Source organism: Echinococcus granulosus (assembly GCF_000524195.1).
Source record: "Echinococcus granulosus chromosome Unknown EG_S00117, whole genome shotgun sequence".
Taxonomy (NCBI): domain Eukaryota; kingdom Metazoa; phylum Platyhelminthes; class Cestoda; order Cyclophyllidea; family Taeniidae; genus Echinococcus; species Echinococcus granulosus.
In genome coordinates, this window is record NW_020170497.1 from 96,390 (window position 1) to 112,586 (window position 16,197).

At 39.2% G+C, this 16,197-nt stretch overlaps 2 protein-coding genes across 2 annotated transcripts; both read left to right on the forward strand. All coding sequences in view use genetic code 11, as the record gives it.

Annotated features, from left to right (window-relative positions):
- Positions 1 to 776: 776 nt before the first annotated feature.
- EGR_08728 (hypothetical protein) lies at positions 777 to 6,400 on the forward strand (the record flags this gene model as incomplete). Its single annotated transcript, XM_024497977.1, has 8 exons — positions 777 to 835; positions 2,086 to 2,221; positions 2,732 to 2,824; positions 2,868 to 2,967; positions 3,056 to 3,146; positions 4,653 to 4,794; positions 5,532 to 5,609; positions 6,308 to 6,400. The coding sequence occupies 8 exons, from the start codon at positions 777 to 779 to the stop codon at positions 6,398 to 6,400; spliced, it is 792 nt and encodes a 263-aa protein (XP_024347610.1).
- A 645-nt stretch (positions 6,401 to 7,045) lies between these two features.
- EGR_08729 (hypothetical protein) lies at positions 7,046 to 13,259 on the forward strand (the record flags this gene model as incomplete). Its single annotated transcript, XM_024497978.1, has 7 exons — positions 7,046 to 7,148; positions 7,204 to 7,306; positions 8,626 to 8,813; positions 9,857 to 9,963; positions 11,876 to 12,046; positions 12,095 to 12,275; positions 13,159 to 13,259. The coding sequence occupies 7 exons, from the start codon at positions 7,046 to 7,048 to the stop codon at positions 13,257 to 13,259; spliced, it is 954 nt and encodes a 317-aa protein (XP_024347611.1).
- Positions 13,260 to 16,197: the final 2,938 nt, after the last annotated feature.

Genomic DNA, 16,197 nt, shown 5'->3' on the forward strand with positions numbered 1-16,197 from the left:
GTGTACACACATCGTGCCCCCGCCCCCCGCTAACGCATACACATTGGGTGGAGGGGGGGGGGCGGGGTAAAGACGTGTACATCAGAATATTTATTAAGCCCTCCGGTCAGGAGTATGACGGATTCGAAGCCCACGCAAATGAAGACTTGAGTATAACACCCTTACATTTGCAAACAGGTGTACTTCAGTACTTCTGGTTGTTGCTGACGCACGAGGGAAGCCGGGAGGGTATTAGCAAAGTCTGAAGATCTCGCCACATAGTGGAGGTAAAAGATGAGAATACTAAAGCGTTTGGGTAGCTAACGGCCTAAATAAACAAATTGTCTCACGGTTTCACTTTAATCACCGCAGTCTTATTTGTTATCTTAGCTTATTTATAATGAGCCTATTGCTGAAATAATTTGCCGTATATTACCGACTAAATTAGTGATAGAAATCAAAACTAAGCAAATGGAATTTACCATTCATTAGGCTGGTTGTTGGTAGCAACGTTTGATTTTGTAAACCATTTTCCTGGAGATTACCAAAAGGTAGTCACAAAATCCATGACACCTTAAGGTAAGAACTCGGTGCTTTCACCTTGCTTACAGTGGTTTTCGAGAAAAAAATAACCTTTTTGACATTAGTCTTAACCAAGTAGCCAATAAATGCCACTAAAACAGGAAGCACTTTCACAGGCTAATTTCATAAAATCTATTTTAGGTGGATGTTGCCAAAACTCGTACCGTTTGATGCCCTCCTTAAGCACCACGTCAGCGTGTCTACTTTTCTCAAAGATGTCGAATTTCAAAGGAAGTTTGCATTCACTTATTCGCTTTTCCTTAAAGCTTGATTTGTAAAGGCTTTTAGCGTAGAATTTGTATAAGTAAGGGATTTTATTTCTCAACTCTCAGCCAAAATATATTTAACCGACTTCACCCAATATACTAACTCAGTAAAGTTAACGGTCAGCCTGATGCTAGTTGGTGTTCTTTTCAGGAAAAATGGAATAAGTAGTAATCCTTACAACATCGAGGCCGTCGAGTTAACACCTCAGATTATCCATGAATAGGTAGAGAGGTGAGCAAATTAGTAAGATTTAGTAAATTACTGCCGCTATTTTGAATAGTAGGTTTTGACATGGCCATTCTCAATGTCGCACCACTTTTAGCTGGTACCACTAACTCGTCCTACAGGCAGAGTTTTTTTGGGCTGGATAGTCATTTTCTGCAAATACTTGAGTTTGTTTTATCTTTTAAGCAGCATAACTTTAACAGGGCCCGCATTTCTTGCCTTCTTGGAGTTGCTTTTTCTCCGGGACTTGAGTAGCAAAATTGTTAATGCGTTAATTCTTCAAATCTATTAAAAATACCAAGTTTTTTTTACAAAAGATTTAATAGATTTAAAGTGAAATTCACCATACCGTCCAGTAGAGCAAATTTTGCTATCCACTTCAACTCACCAAAATCTAAAATCTGGTCATTTCTCATAAATTCCTATGGATGAATTCGACCAATTCCTAGGTAATTTCATGGGAATTTACGTAATCGTCTCATACGAATGAGCTAAAAATACTCCCACCAGAAGTGTAATCCACGAGTGGTCATGACATATTTCCAAAGTGAGGTGACTACTCTGCCATGTGACTTGCGATCGCAGTGGTGGAATAATTGTATGGGCATCTTGAAGGCGGTTGCGCAAGATTTATGAATAAGGAGTGTGTTTTTATGGTTAATCAGAGGCGCGCCCTTATGGGAAATACTTTTTCTTCGTGGTAATGAGTAATTGCTCGAAATGATTCGACTCACATCCAAAATGTGGGAAATTCGCGGTATTCCGAAAGCGCCATTCATCCCAAAGGTCCTGCGGTGAAACGCAATTGGCGGTTGGCAGGGAGGAAAGCGACACAACCAGAATGAGGGCGTCGTTGGTACATGAAGTAAGGCATTGCTTCACAGTACTTTACCGAGATTTATCACATCATCCGAAAGTAATTAGTTCGCCTTGAGGCAAATATGAGACTTACAGAGAGTGGAATCTCAGTTTCGTCCAAAATGAATTCATCCAAGCATACGCCCTTGTTAAAATCTCACTTCCTGCTTAAAGGTATATTCACAGTCGCATCCTATCGCTATTTTTGTTGGTATCACTTTGTGACCACTGTTTTATTCTTTTCACTCGAAAAACACCCTCAAATATTGGCCTTGATATCAGAAATAAACTTCATGATCTCATTTACGAAGTATTCATCAGGTGTTGGACACTAGACACCCTTATGGGTTCAAATGACGCTCATAATTCTTAAACCGCTTATCATTTGTACGGTTTGATGAGGAGGAGGAGGATGGGGCGGAGAGATTTAATGGCAAATATATCAAGTTGGCAGCGGGGAGTAGCATGATGAATAGCGTGGTTGTACAAAAGAGAGCAAGGATTTGTATCGACACCTTAGTTTATTCTCCCCGCGAAAAGTTCTGCTCGACTTGAAACAGTCAATGGTTTGTACTTGTTGACCAAACTAAAAGGAAAAAAACAAGGCTTACTAAGTTCACTCAGAGTTCTAAAATAAACGCTTGAAGCCTTGAAGGTTTAAAGTCGTGTAGATTGGAAGAAACAACAAATGATGGCGACTTGCTGAGGCATCTTTTCCTTCACTGTCCAATTCAGAAGCGGTTATCATGCCACATTAGCTCAATTCCATCAGAACTTTTAAAGAGAATCTTTTTTTGAGCTATTTTATTAAGAAAAATAGTTTCTTGAGAAAATTAAACAAAGAGAAAGTCATAACCTGCATCTACCTTTTGGTGTTCTGAACCAGCTTTTATTTCAAAGAGCCTGGATGCAGGTGTGTGCATGTTTGCGCGTGAATTTCTTTCACACATGCGGAGAAAAAAATAAAAAAACTAAACAAAGAAACAAAATTTGAGGAGATAAGGAGAAATAATTTGTCAAAACTGTTAAAAGCAAATCCTGTCATGAAGCAAAACGGTACCAGTGAAAAGTGGCAATGAGACTTCATGGACATTAACAAGAATGTAAACAAAATCCATCTACTATTTTACAAATTTTTTGTCAGCCTCAATCACTAATTTGGGATTTTTCAAAGAAAAAGATCGGTTTTTTAGTAAAAAGCTTCAATTATGGGGTCTGGAGATTGAAATGCATCAGTAGGTCCTGAAGACTGGAAACTTGGAGACAAACTTTTGCTTACAATTTATCCAACGCGGCTATGTTATGCCGCAGGATGTCAAACTCCAATGTGCCCGCGACGATCCGCGCCTGACATGAGAACTCAAACGACTCAATACTCCTCAAACACGCCTTCTTTCTCATACTCTTCACGAGCCTTCATGAGTTATACAGCACGCGTGGCCCAACGTACGATGACATGACGGCACCGTGTTAATTACAAGTGTAGGACATTTGTCTTCAGCCTGCAAGCAAACTCATGCAGGTATGCGCGAAGAGCACACTCACAAGTCATGATCCAACGTGTCCTCTTGCCTGAGGGCATGCTGCTTTGCCAATAGCCCCACGAAAATCGCATCTTTAAGGCATTGTGTTGCGTGTGCGTGCCTGACCATGATTACTCACAGCAGAGCCAATTTTCGCATATACAGCAGATAATCTCAAGTAATATTGAGTCCCTCGACCAAATGAAGGGGAAACTAATCTCATGTAATAGAAAGGGAAGCCGGATCTTTCTCCTCGCTAATTTATGCAAATGGATAGATTATGGGGTCAAAATGAAATGGTGAATTTTAATAATACCACACACCATTTCCCTCCTTTGGCGTAAATATAATCATGTTTTGGGGAATTTAGGGTCGTCAACCTTCGATGTGGATAGTGAGAAACAAAATCCTAATTCCATTAATTCCGACATTTTACTCATTCACTCCGAAGCATGTCCTCATATATCTTGCCCAATGAAATGGCGGATAAATAATAAGGGAAGTAAGAATGCATTTTTATGCAAAGTGGTAAATAAATTACCGACAATGTATTAACAGGCCTCAAAAATAGGATAGACTGCAGTAGGTGAATAAAAATGACGAAATACCTTTTTCCAATGCATTCAGGGCACATATTTTGGAAGTTTGGGGGTTTTTCCCTCCATGGTGTGCATAAATGAACCAGCTTTTTGACTCCTCAGGTCCCCAAAACTATCGTGAGACAACCATCCTCACAGTGTACTGCCTGCCTGGCTAGCCAAAGTTAAGGCCAATTCTTGTTATAAAACAGGAAAGTACACCCAATTCACCTTATATGTAACTACTTGAGAGTCCCTCCATACTTTGAGCGCCTACTCCATACACATGTATGACATAAAAAAAGTATGGAAGTCTCCTATTTAATCTCCCCTATGAGCAGGGACACGAGATATGTCAATTATGAGATAAAGTGGATGAATAGTTACTTACCTAATATTACATTTATTTTGATCGGATTTGTAGGACCTGCCACCACGTAGATAAGGACTAAAGCTAAAACAGTCTTCTAGGGTCCATAGTAAAGACGAAATATTTTGACCCTCAGCGATTTTTTACTCTCTTTCGATACAAATTTCAAGTTACAGTTACGGCGGTAGAGGACGTGTGATGTGGCCCACTTTCTTGATTCTGGATGGAGTTTAATGGGGCGCAGGCCTGCATTTAATGCTCACTCAGCAGAGGATCATCCAATTTTCACATCTCTCATAAAGATTTAGCTTGGTACCTACCAGTGATGGGGGTTTTTTGGAAAAAAGAGGTAACAAAGCTGGGAACTTGTCTAAAAGCATCGCCGACAAAGCAGAAATTTGATTCAACTTTAGTACTCATATTTTGAACCTGAGAATGACTGGATCTTTTAGGTTTAAATCGCACAAGCAACCAAATTGACGATGATTAGGAAATGCCAATTGAACAAGGCCATTCCTTCATTTTCACCATTCGAAATCAGCAGAAAGTGGAAAGAAGAATAAAAAATCAGATCATGAAGCGACTGACCTTTCAAAAAACAATATAAAAGGATTGGCCGTACTTATCGGATGATTATTTAAAATTACTTATAAAACATCCGTCAAAAAAGACATTGGGAGCTGTAAACAATCCAAAATTGTTTCCACGCCACTGCTTTTGAAGTTAAGACCGGTGTATCATTTAATAATCACAAATATGATCAAACCTTCGTAACTACTGCTAAAAGATGCGTCAATATTTGGGGTCGCTGGGCCGTTATTTTCGCATTTTTGGCAAATGTGTTGGGCCAATTATCTTGACAAAATAAGCAATTAATTAGCCAGGGCACCTCTTAGGCTTGCATTTTACCAACCTAATCAGCTGAAAAGGCAAGAGTGAAACTGGCTGATCAGATCTACTCGGATCAACTGTAAGTATAAAGCTTCCTTTGTTCATAAGCAAAACGATTAACTTGGAAACGCTTGGCAAATACGGCCCCATCTAGGGTGAATTAAAGCTCGCTCAAACTTCCTTTAAGTAGTTCCTAATTTGGAAAAATCGCGTGATTAGGCTAGCATTTACTGGTAAATTAGCTATTAACATGAGAAGAATCTTCTAGGATTCAGTGAAGAGGTAAATATGAGCTATTTAAGATTAAGAAGTTGTTCTGAAGATTTATCAAAAAGGGTAACTAGGAGTGGACTGAAATGCTCCCACTACAAAAACATTTTCCGATAAGCATCCATGAAAGGGAGAACTAAAAATAAGGGAACACCGAATAACGAGCGAATAGTAAAAGAAGCTATATCTAAAAGCTTTTAAGGCGATTTTTTTAAAAGGATTACTTGGCAAACCTCCAGTAAAAGGGAAACTCGATGAAGTAGAAACATTAAGATAGATTATAATAATATAACTTCATTGTCATTATAAATTTTATCGAGCCTTACTGTAAGGAGACTGAGGTTATCTACCTCTAGTTTGAGTATTCGAAACCACCCTGAGTGGAGTCCTGCGGATAGCCTGGGTAGGAAGGTCCGCTAGCTGGCGGCGGTTCTGAGACGAAGGAGGGCCCGACAGTCGTGGTAGCAGGGGGACCATGAGAGCCACCTCTCCAGGCACGGTAGCAGTAGTAGCAGTCCACGCAAAAGAGAAGCAATGCCACAATCCAAAAAAACTACAAGTACACAAAGTATCAAGGTGAAAAAACGAATAAGATGCTAAAAATGAGGATATATGGCCAAAACCTACAGCTGCGGCACCGTCCTGTGGGGCCCCCAACCTAGCCCCGTAGCAAGAGACGCAAAAGTTAATAAAGGAGAGAGCTGCCATCACCACCGACGCTATAAAGTCCTACAATTGGATTTAAAGCAGTTAATTTTATTAAGATACAAAATGCAAAAAGACCTAAAGTCAATGAAATAGAAAAGAAAATTCTACAGACTTCAAAAAACCAAGTCAACCCAAAAATTAGTCAATAAGCATTTGCCACCAAATTTCTGAGATAAGAGCTTGATACTTACTGTGAAGGGCCAATTCAAGCTAAGCTTCCCCGTTAAACTAAAGAGGTAGCATAGGAAGAATCCAAATTCAACGAGGAAACCAAAAAGAGAAACCAGAAGGAAGAAAATCCGGTAGGATACGCAGTTAACACATGCACAAATGAGGGTAATAATCAAGACGAGACATATGGAGGACTTGATAAGGCCAGAAATAGACTTTATATAGGCATTGTTCAGCGGCATCTCCCTGGCTTATCCAGACGAAGAAACTCAAATTGGACTGCCCGATTTGAGGTCAGTTGTAGGAGCAAATTTGACACGTCTAAACAAATAAAGCGCAAAAAAGACCAAAACACATCTATGTAAGTTTATTAAAAGTAACCCCCTGATAAATTAAATATGTTTTTTATTTGTTGCAAATTATGGCAAGGTGTTACGGTCAAACATTTGACATCGTTTAAATATTGTTGACTGCATTTTTTAAACCCTTACAAGTCGTCTGCAATTGGCAATGGAGCTTTTACTTGCAAAACCTAACAAGTGACTTGCAAGCGTCTATCTTAATGGAGGCCTAACCTACCACTTGAATTCTAACAAGCTCTTCAAGGACTTCCAATTCAATTTATGCATTATTGTGTTTTTGGAAATAACAGTCCACCTAATATTGCTAAACTAACTACTTTTGCAAGATACATCTCTCATATTGCAGCATTTAAAATTTTTTTTGGTATATATTACCTATTTTATTCTGCGAGGTTAATTATTACTTGTCTTCCTTTTAGTCCATGAAACAAATGATCAGCAGTTATGGAATATTACTTGTCCTGATTCTAAAATAAAAAAACTAATTACCCTTAAAGAGTCGTTTTCCTCGTTGAATTATTGGTAATCAGGATCTTGCCATATATACGACTTTGTGACGATTCTGTTCTTATCAGAATACTAAATTGTAGCACGGTCTTCTTTTATCTCCTCTACCCTAGCCTTAATACCCTTAGAACACTCAGCCTGGTTGAATTTGGACGTATTTTCTGATTAGCTTAAACTAGCACAGAGCACTTCTCTGGTTTGGCAGATGTTTACCACACTCCATGTAGTGTAAGACTCGTAGTTCTCCTAATATCTGTTCCTCATTCTCTTAGAACAGCTAGGTTGGATTGATTTCGACATAGTTATTGGAGGGAAGTGAATCGGGGTAACAAGTACGCAGTTTAGTAAGAAGAGGATCCGCAATCGCTCTCAGGCTAGGGAGACGCCGACCTTGCCCCTAGGTTCGAATTGTAACCTTGTCTCCTCTCTGAAAGGTACATCAAAATAATCTAAGTATTACATTCACTTAATAGGTTCGAGTCAACCCCCCGCTTCCTCTCTGAAAGGTCCATTTAAATAACACAAGTAGTACATAGCTGATAGGCATTTTACGCCCACAAAGTGTGGCCTGCGGTTGTACTTTACTACTTGGTGACTGCTCTTCGACTCACTCCAAAACGGCCATAGTGTCGTTTTAGTATGATAGGGAAATATCTTCCGTTTATTTTAAATACAAACCCATTCAAATCATCAAGTCGCCCTTCTTAAATTAGGTTTATTGTTCATGCAGACAAGTAGTTTGGCAAACACTCAAATTAATTGTTTATTATGCTAATGCTGCAGCTTCTTCCCACCGCGGTTCTACCTCTCCTTTCCAATGTTATTGCCTCCTAAGATGATTAAGATTCCAGTGATTTGGATAAACAAAAGGATGTCCTGATATTCCTCATTATTCATCACAAAGATGCTCCAACGAAGGGATTTTATCGCGGAAAGCATGTATTTAACATAACAATTTTAAATCCTAGTATAAGTCTTTTTTTGTGAGTCTTCGTGATTTTAGGTCGGAAGAATCTATTAACTTTGAGAAGAACAAGGGCGCATCTGCTTTGCAAGTCTTGCCCTATAAGCCGTAAACGTCAATCGCCATACCTATTTGCCACTTTTCCTCCTTTATTTTTCCGGAAATTACTTTAGTAGATAATTAAAACTTATTTTTACTTCTCTTTTAATCGACCCGACGTCTTCAGCATTTAAATTATTTACCTACCTTAAGTAGCGTCTTTCGAATGACCCTAATCAACAAATTAATAAGTGGCCAATCTCCAACTTCTTTTTTAGCCACCAATGCCTCATGATTAATGTTGTGGGGCCTTTCTATTTTACCTACTCAGGATTTTGACCTTAAAACTCTTTCATCCTTATCCTTTGTTGCGTCACACTGAAGGTGTTGACTCAGGACATGCTTACTTTGTTTATCCTCCAGAGCTAACAACAAACATATTTTATTTCTCTGATTTTGCTAACTTTAGGAGTGGTTTTCATCTGTTTTTTTCAGCACTTGCTCCCTCAACAGCCTATGGTTTGAAAAGCGATTGAACTGTTGCCCCTCCCCCCCCTCCCCGCAACTGACCGCATCCGCAGGGTCAGCATGCAAGCAATTTGATATAAGTAAAACTGCTTTCACTTTCTCACAACCGCCGAATCCATGATAAAAAAGCGGACAACTTATTTTGCCCAAAAGTACATTTGAACGCATATTTGCAACACAAAAGTAAAATTGGTGAGAAGATTAAGCGGACCTCTCTCGATCTCCCTAGGCACCGATCTTTGGCCTTCAACACGAATTCTGTGACCCTAGTCATTCGGCCTCAGTCTTGAAGAGAACTTTGTGATTAAAGAATTAGCCTAAACAAAGAGTCACTGCACCACGGATATCATAGGCAATAAGGAGTTTCATACTTAACTTACATTTAGACTGACGTACTTCACTGCGTTGTAGGAGGTAGCTCAAGTGTAGCACTTGTGGTATTGTGAGCAAACAAGCATTTCGCCTTCACAATGATTGGGTGCTACACCCAAAAGGCTACAGAACAAAGAAATCTACCATAGACAATTAAACTTGTGGAGGCTCAGAGAACAGGGTGTAGCAATGAAGGACCTTGTGAAGGCCATTTAAGTGGCGTGAGGGTTTCAAGTACAGCCGCAGGTCTGTACGTCAGCAGCGATGTCAGTCGTGGTGATTACAGCCTCGGTAGACAATCTTGTCTGATCAAGGCTTGTGGTGATTTTAAACAAGAGACAAGCTTTCAGTGGGAACGATGGACAATTCACCTCCCCATAATTGCAATTTCGGAAAGGCAGCACGTTGATTAAGATGACTTGGTGAACCAATCCATCTCAAATCGCCGTTTCAGGTGTTATCTATATCCTGGAATAAGCATATGTCTGAAATTTCCAACCCTTCGAATTTAGCTCCTCCTCATTTGTAAACTCAAATCCCTATTTAAATTTGTCATTCCTCTTTGTTAGGACGTCTTCATACCTGTTATATTTAAGCTGCCTTTAGAGGCTACGTGAGTACATCATTTTGCTTGCAGCATAAAATTTCACATTTTTATTAAGGAATTGTCAAAAATTCCACCTTACTCAATATTTTTTTAATCCTATATCCTCCACTCGCAAACCATTCAAAGTTGCAACGCGTTTTGCTGCATTGTTTTAAAGAAACTGTTTGACTTAAGGGAGCAGTCTTAAAACAAGTACTTTTTTGAATCGCATTTAGAAGTTAGGTCCAAATAACTTTTCGCATGGGGTGTAGAGGCGATGATAGAATTAAAGTTGGGCAATTTAGGGGTTGCCAATAACAACTGCATGTAACGTCTGATGCATAATGGCGAAGCCCTAGCCATGACGACGTATTGTCGATTACATGTGGATTACCTAATTTTGCAACGCCTTATTATATAACTTAGATGGTTATTTAAAATGGAGTCTACCTACATACCGGCGCATTGATTGAGCTTTCAACTGAGACCTGGGTCAATGTTACCTACTTATAATGATGGCGGCTAATAAAAAGGCTTTGGAGGAGGGTTACTGAAGTCTTGGGGGTTAGAATTCTGGCTCCTTTGTTAAAGAGGAACCTACATAAAGGGATCCTTTTCAGACTTGGTTACATTTTTAGAGCAACGAATCTTCCCTAAATCTGCAAGAAGGCAAACCAGTGGAGGGTTATGGACCCATCCAAAAAGCAGTGCAGTTAAATACGCAATTAAATGAATTCAAAATCAAAGCAATTTAAATTAAGGGATGAAAAAATCGGGATTGTTGTCGCAGACCATTTTCTAATCAAGTTTTCCCTATGCTAGAAAAGATTCACTTGGCAAACGTGGAGCATTTTTACTTTGTTTATAGTTCTGTGGATCGGTGCCTTAAAAATACGGTTAACTACCCATTTACAAGGTGGATTTTCCTTTAAATTACCCTAAAAATCAGTTAGGCGGTATCGGACGACTGACACACCTTGACCTCCTCCTCCTAACCCACTGACTGACCTTCGCGAATGGGCACTTACTTCGCTTGTACACCTTATGCAAGTCCCCAAATACCTTTTTTTCTGTTTGAATGAGACATTCATAAAAATAATAAAACCAATTTTCGTGAATCTTTGTAGCGTTTTGACTATTTGTTTAACTCCCCTGTTTGGTTTCGCGGGCATTTGGGGCTCCGCCTTTGTACTTCCGCTGGAGAGTATGATCTCTGAACCGTGCCAGTAGCCCCACTCCAACTCTTCTTTATTGCCAGTACCACATATTCTGCCCCGGTATTAACTCTACTTTTGACTTTGAGAAAGACTCGGGCACTTAATCTCCCTACTTACCCGTATTGGGACAACATTTACTTTAGAGGGAACAAATGTGCCTGAATTATCTGGTAAGATAAAGGTGAGAAAAAAGGTAAAATTACATGACTTAGTGGAGCATGATAACCATAATTTCTGGGACAAGTTAGGCCTTTAAAATTCACTCTTTCCTGATCAGTTGATGTAAATGGGCTTGTTTAGCTAAATGGAGGTATTGTGTAACAAATCTGTCCTCTTAAACGAAGTCATGAGACTCAAACATTTTTGACCAAATATAACGTGAATAACTTGACAAGTTGGATGAGTGTGCATTGACAGTGCATTTTGTTGACAATTCCCTCAAAACTTAAAAAGTATTGGCGGGATGACTGTCAGGTTTGGGGAATTAATGTCGGAAAGGGGTACTTGTCACAGTCAGGGGTAAACAATTGCTGATCTCAAGAATGCACATTTATTAACTCTCTTCACCACAAATGTTGCCTCAATATTTGGTTGCCGTATTTTACCTCTTCTCCCCTTTTTGGGTGGGAACGGATTCACTGATGTGGGGAATTTGTGAGCGGCTTGACTGCCCCATTCATTAGTCGGTAATCCCACTAAGCGGAATGATGCGAATGAAAGATATGAGCCCTGGAAATGACCTGCGGACTGGCTAAGGGAGAGACTAAGGCCCCGATGATTTGCATTTAATTACTTTTGTTGGAGGGTTTCAGGGTGAGCATAAATGGCTCAGGCATCCAAATGAGCCGCTCAGGGGTAATTTTATCTTTGACCAGAAGATAAACCATCCGGATAATAAGCATTATTCGAACAAAGAAATTTATTCATTACATCAACAAAAGTTTCGTCAATTTTTTTGTAAAAAATGTTGCGAAAGCTTAGATTTTGAGAAGAAAATCCGGAATTTCAAATGTACCTTAAATCTACAAGATTTAGTTACAATGAGAAGTGTCAATTCCCTAACTCTAACAAAAATTTTGTCTTTTCTCATTAAATAGTACAAATGCGTGCTTTCAGTATGCATGCATATCAAATACTTGAGCACAATAAATAAAACACAGTCCCCTTACCCCTATTTTAGCTTTTTTCAGACAAACTGTGAGAGCAAAACACTTCTGGTTAGAAGAGTCGCATTTATTATTTGTATATTTTTACTGAAATATCGCATTTCTATGACTTGTAAGTTGACCAATAGCAATGACAGCGTTTCAGTAGTAGTGGCGCTTTTAAGTAGCATGCTGAGGCAGCAATTACTTAATTCATCACTCATCTGGATTGCATGCAAAGTGTATTTCCTCAACTCCTTTGTAGATTTATCTTATTGCATTTGCATATATACCCGGTTTGTAGTTCATTTTCTACAGGCAAATTGCCCCTCAAAAGGTAACTTTTCACTTACAAAAAACCCCGGATCAAGCTTTGCAACTGTTCGCTGTTTTGTTTGGATACATCAGTGATAACTTTGTTGAAAGACGTCTTTTCGAAGGATCCATTATAAAGCAGTTTGTCATCGTGTACCCAATGTATCATAAACGATCAAGTGTAGTCACCATGATAAACACATGGATCTAAATTTGTCCTTCTATTTGAGCGACCTGTTCATTAAGCATTAATGAAGTGGTTGTTTTGGCGATCCCAGCCATCCGCTCACCTCAGGAAATGCAATATTCCATTTTGGTATGACAGAGTGTTTCTTGTCAATCCACGGATAGAAGCGAATCGCCTTGACGCCAAGAATGTAGCCTAATGCAAAAGCTACAAGATGCCATTATTTAAATGTCTTCAAAATCATTCCATTATTTGTGTGAATGAAGTGCAGAAGGTATCCATTAGCCATTTTGACGTTTTGAATTGTTGTTTGGGGCAGTTTGCAATATTCCCTTGTGGATGTAGTATAAATTTGTGAATTCGTCTTCCACGATTTCCTGTTTGACGCACAGAAACCTTCGTTTGAGGTAATGAGTTGTCATTTTATCAATTTGATGATAAGCAGTTCCCATTTTTCTCCTCTGCACCCATTTTCTGATTCCCCATCTCTGCTACTTTCATTTTACTTAATAAGGCAGAAAACCTAGAGCCGGTCATTTTAATTCTATTTTCAAAGTATTTCACATTTTTATTTTAAATTTGATGCTGTGGCTGTGTGATGCCGAGAAAGGGTAGAAAGTACTTGAATAGCATTAGGAGATCACAGAGATTGGGCATTTTTTACCATTTCACTTTCTCACTCAAAAGCAAAAATCTTGTGAATAGGTTTTATGAGAGAAAGCAATCTGTTGTTATAAATTTTGAGGTAAGAGATCTTTTTTACTATTGCAAGGATAGGAGGCTCTTCATACTGATTTACCAGTCCTAAGTGACTAAGAATACACTTTTATTGAGTCGTATTGAGTAGATAGGTCCCGATTTCATTAATTACTTGGCCTTCATTAAGTAAGTAATTTATAGCGAACAATTGCCTCCACAGGCCATTACACAAATGCGCTCAAAGAAATGCATAGTCTCCTGAGGATGGAGTGACGCGTGCCTCAGAAGTTTGGGTGGGTCTTTTGAGAAGGACAAATGAGAGGCTCGTCCTCATGCAAAAAGTTGGAATACAAAGACCATTCCTCGATGCCAGTTTATTAGTAAGTAAAAAATTAAAACTGCATGGTGTACGTAAAAATAGGGAACAAAGCCATGATTGCAGCGGTATATTGCCATTGGTAAATTGATGGGAATAGGGTGGAACTTATTTCCCATCACGACCTTCTTAACTGATTAGGATGTAAACGAAACGTTCCAGCACTTACATTGCTTACCTTAAACGTTGTTTCCATCACATCACAAGAACTTCTCCCTTTTAGTCAAGGATGGAAGTGCCCCCCTAAATGAGGTCCTTATAACGGTGAGTAATTCTTGAGTTAAAACATTTCTACTTCATTAGTGGTTTGTCACTTATTACTTTAAAGCACCTTTTCTTTGAATGTTCCTTGGCAAAATCAGTAAGAGAAATGTTGCGGTGATTAGACCAATCCGCATTTCTTCACCTTGTAGACTTTAAGGGGCTAGTCTAAGCATGTAATGTCACCATTTTTAGACCACTGTTTCAAAGCGGGGCATTTAGTCTACCAAACAGTTTCTTTTGGCATTTGTTTTATCAGTTGTGACGTTAAGTCTTTCAGCAGGAGTTAGCCATTAGATGACACCAGTAAAGCTTAGGGAGGACTTGAAGATGCTTGGCGCCCATTAAACAGCTATATTTAGGGGAGTAAGAATGCGTGGATTTCTCCACCACTGCCATAGGAGCTAAAATGTTGTTGGGTGGGAAGGGCATTGTTACTGAAAAGTCACGAACTGCAAGCAGTATGAGCATGACTACAAATAAGTTGACGGACTCGTGGGCTGTCAACACAAATGACTTGAGGGGGGAGGGGAAGGGTGGCTACTACCAATGTGACGACCAGATTTCACTGAGAATGAAGATTTAGCACCGATAGACATATAGTACAAGAAAATCATGGTTTAGTCACTAAAGCCATCTCCTGAAACTTGGCGATGAAGTTTCGAAGTTTATTTGATACTTTAGACTACGAAGTCATCATTTTAAGTTAAAGGGATTCGAGAATATCCTTCTTAAAAGAGGTACGGTAAGGATAAATCAACGCCAAATTTTAATCACCCGCACAAAAAGGTGGAGTTTTAGTTTTCCAGTTTTCTGGTTTTTATGTCATCCAGAAAATTCCTTCTCGGAACTAAGTTTGATCCTCTTTAAAGTTCACGCGGTCCTCTACTCCGTGGAAATGAAGTAGGAGGAGGACTTTCAAAACCAATTGAGTCTGTAAAAATTTCTTTCTGCTTACTTGGCCACTTCGTATGCCTTAAAATATACCCAATTCGCTGGTGCATGGCAAATTCTATGCTACGACTTATCCCCATTATTGTTTTGCACGAAGGGATTAACAAAGACCGACTGCCCATCAGGGTATATCAATCTTTTCGCTTTCTGTTTTTTAAAGCGAAACAATGAATTTTAGTGCTTCATTTGACTGCATCCATTGTTCCGTCTTCTCGGTGGTATGGATTTCTCTGCATGTCATACCCTTCAACAGTCCGGCAACTGTTCTCAACGCTTATAATTAAGTCGTGGTCTCATGACGCCCTCATGGAGGAGTCGGAGGTGTACAGCCAACTTTGCCCTTGAAAATGAGGACAAGTGTACTCACTTTATTCGCCTATATTATTAGAAGTCTTTTTACAATTGCATCGAGTTGAGGAGGTCGAATGTACCCAGTAGCTGTACTAAAATAGCCCAATTATAAAAAGAGTCAAAAACTAGCCGTGTGTCAGTCTACGCCTATACAATTTGTTTAAGTCCTTAAACTAGCCGGGGCTAGCCTGTGGGTAGGGTGATAATTATGAGAGTTAGATACATTCACAGACGGATAAAAGGATTGTCTAAAGACATAAACGAAGTCAGATTTGTTTAAAATAGTGAATCTAGCTAACATCTTTTTCCTTAACCATTAAAAAGATTAGGGTAGATTAGCTCATGCATGATAATCAAATGAAGCAGGAGTAAATTTATCAGTCTTGGGAAAGTTTCAGTTTTTGGTTTCCTTGAAAAGCGCATTACAAAACATAGTTGAAGAGGTCTTAATCACATCACTTTTATTTCGTTCTCCAGCGTATACAGAGACAAGGCATCAATTTACCAGTAGCGGAAATCTGACCTCCACATCGTGACTGTACAGCAATAAAACTGCGCTTGTTTATATGTTTATTTGACCACGCGGGCTCTTCCGTTTCCAGGTGCTCTACGGATATCCTAATGGCGTGGGCACCTATCCATGAATATATTCTGCTGCTACTTTACATCGGTTATAAAGCGTTTATTACTCTCACAAATAGCTTAATATGTCAAACTGTTGATAACGGCAAGCAAAAATTGTCTAGATGGGAATAGTCCCGAATTTTTTGGTTGCAGACGTGATTGAAGACAGAAAATGTCGAGGAGAAGTAAGTCTGTAAGGACTCACAATAGAAGAGTTTTCAAAGACACATTCATTGCTAGAACTAATTCTAGCATCCAGTTTTTAAAAAGGTGTTTGGAAGGCGTGGT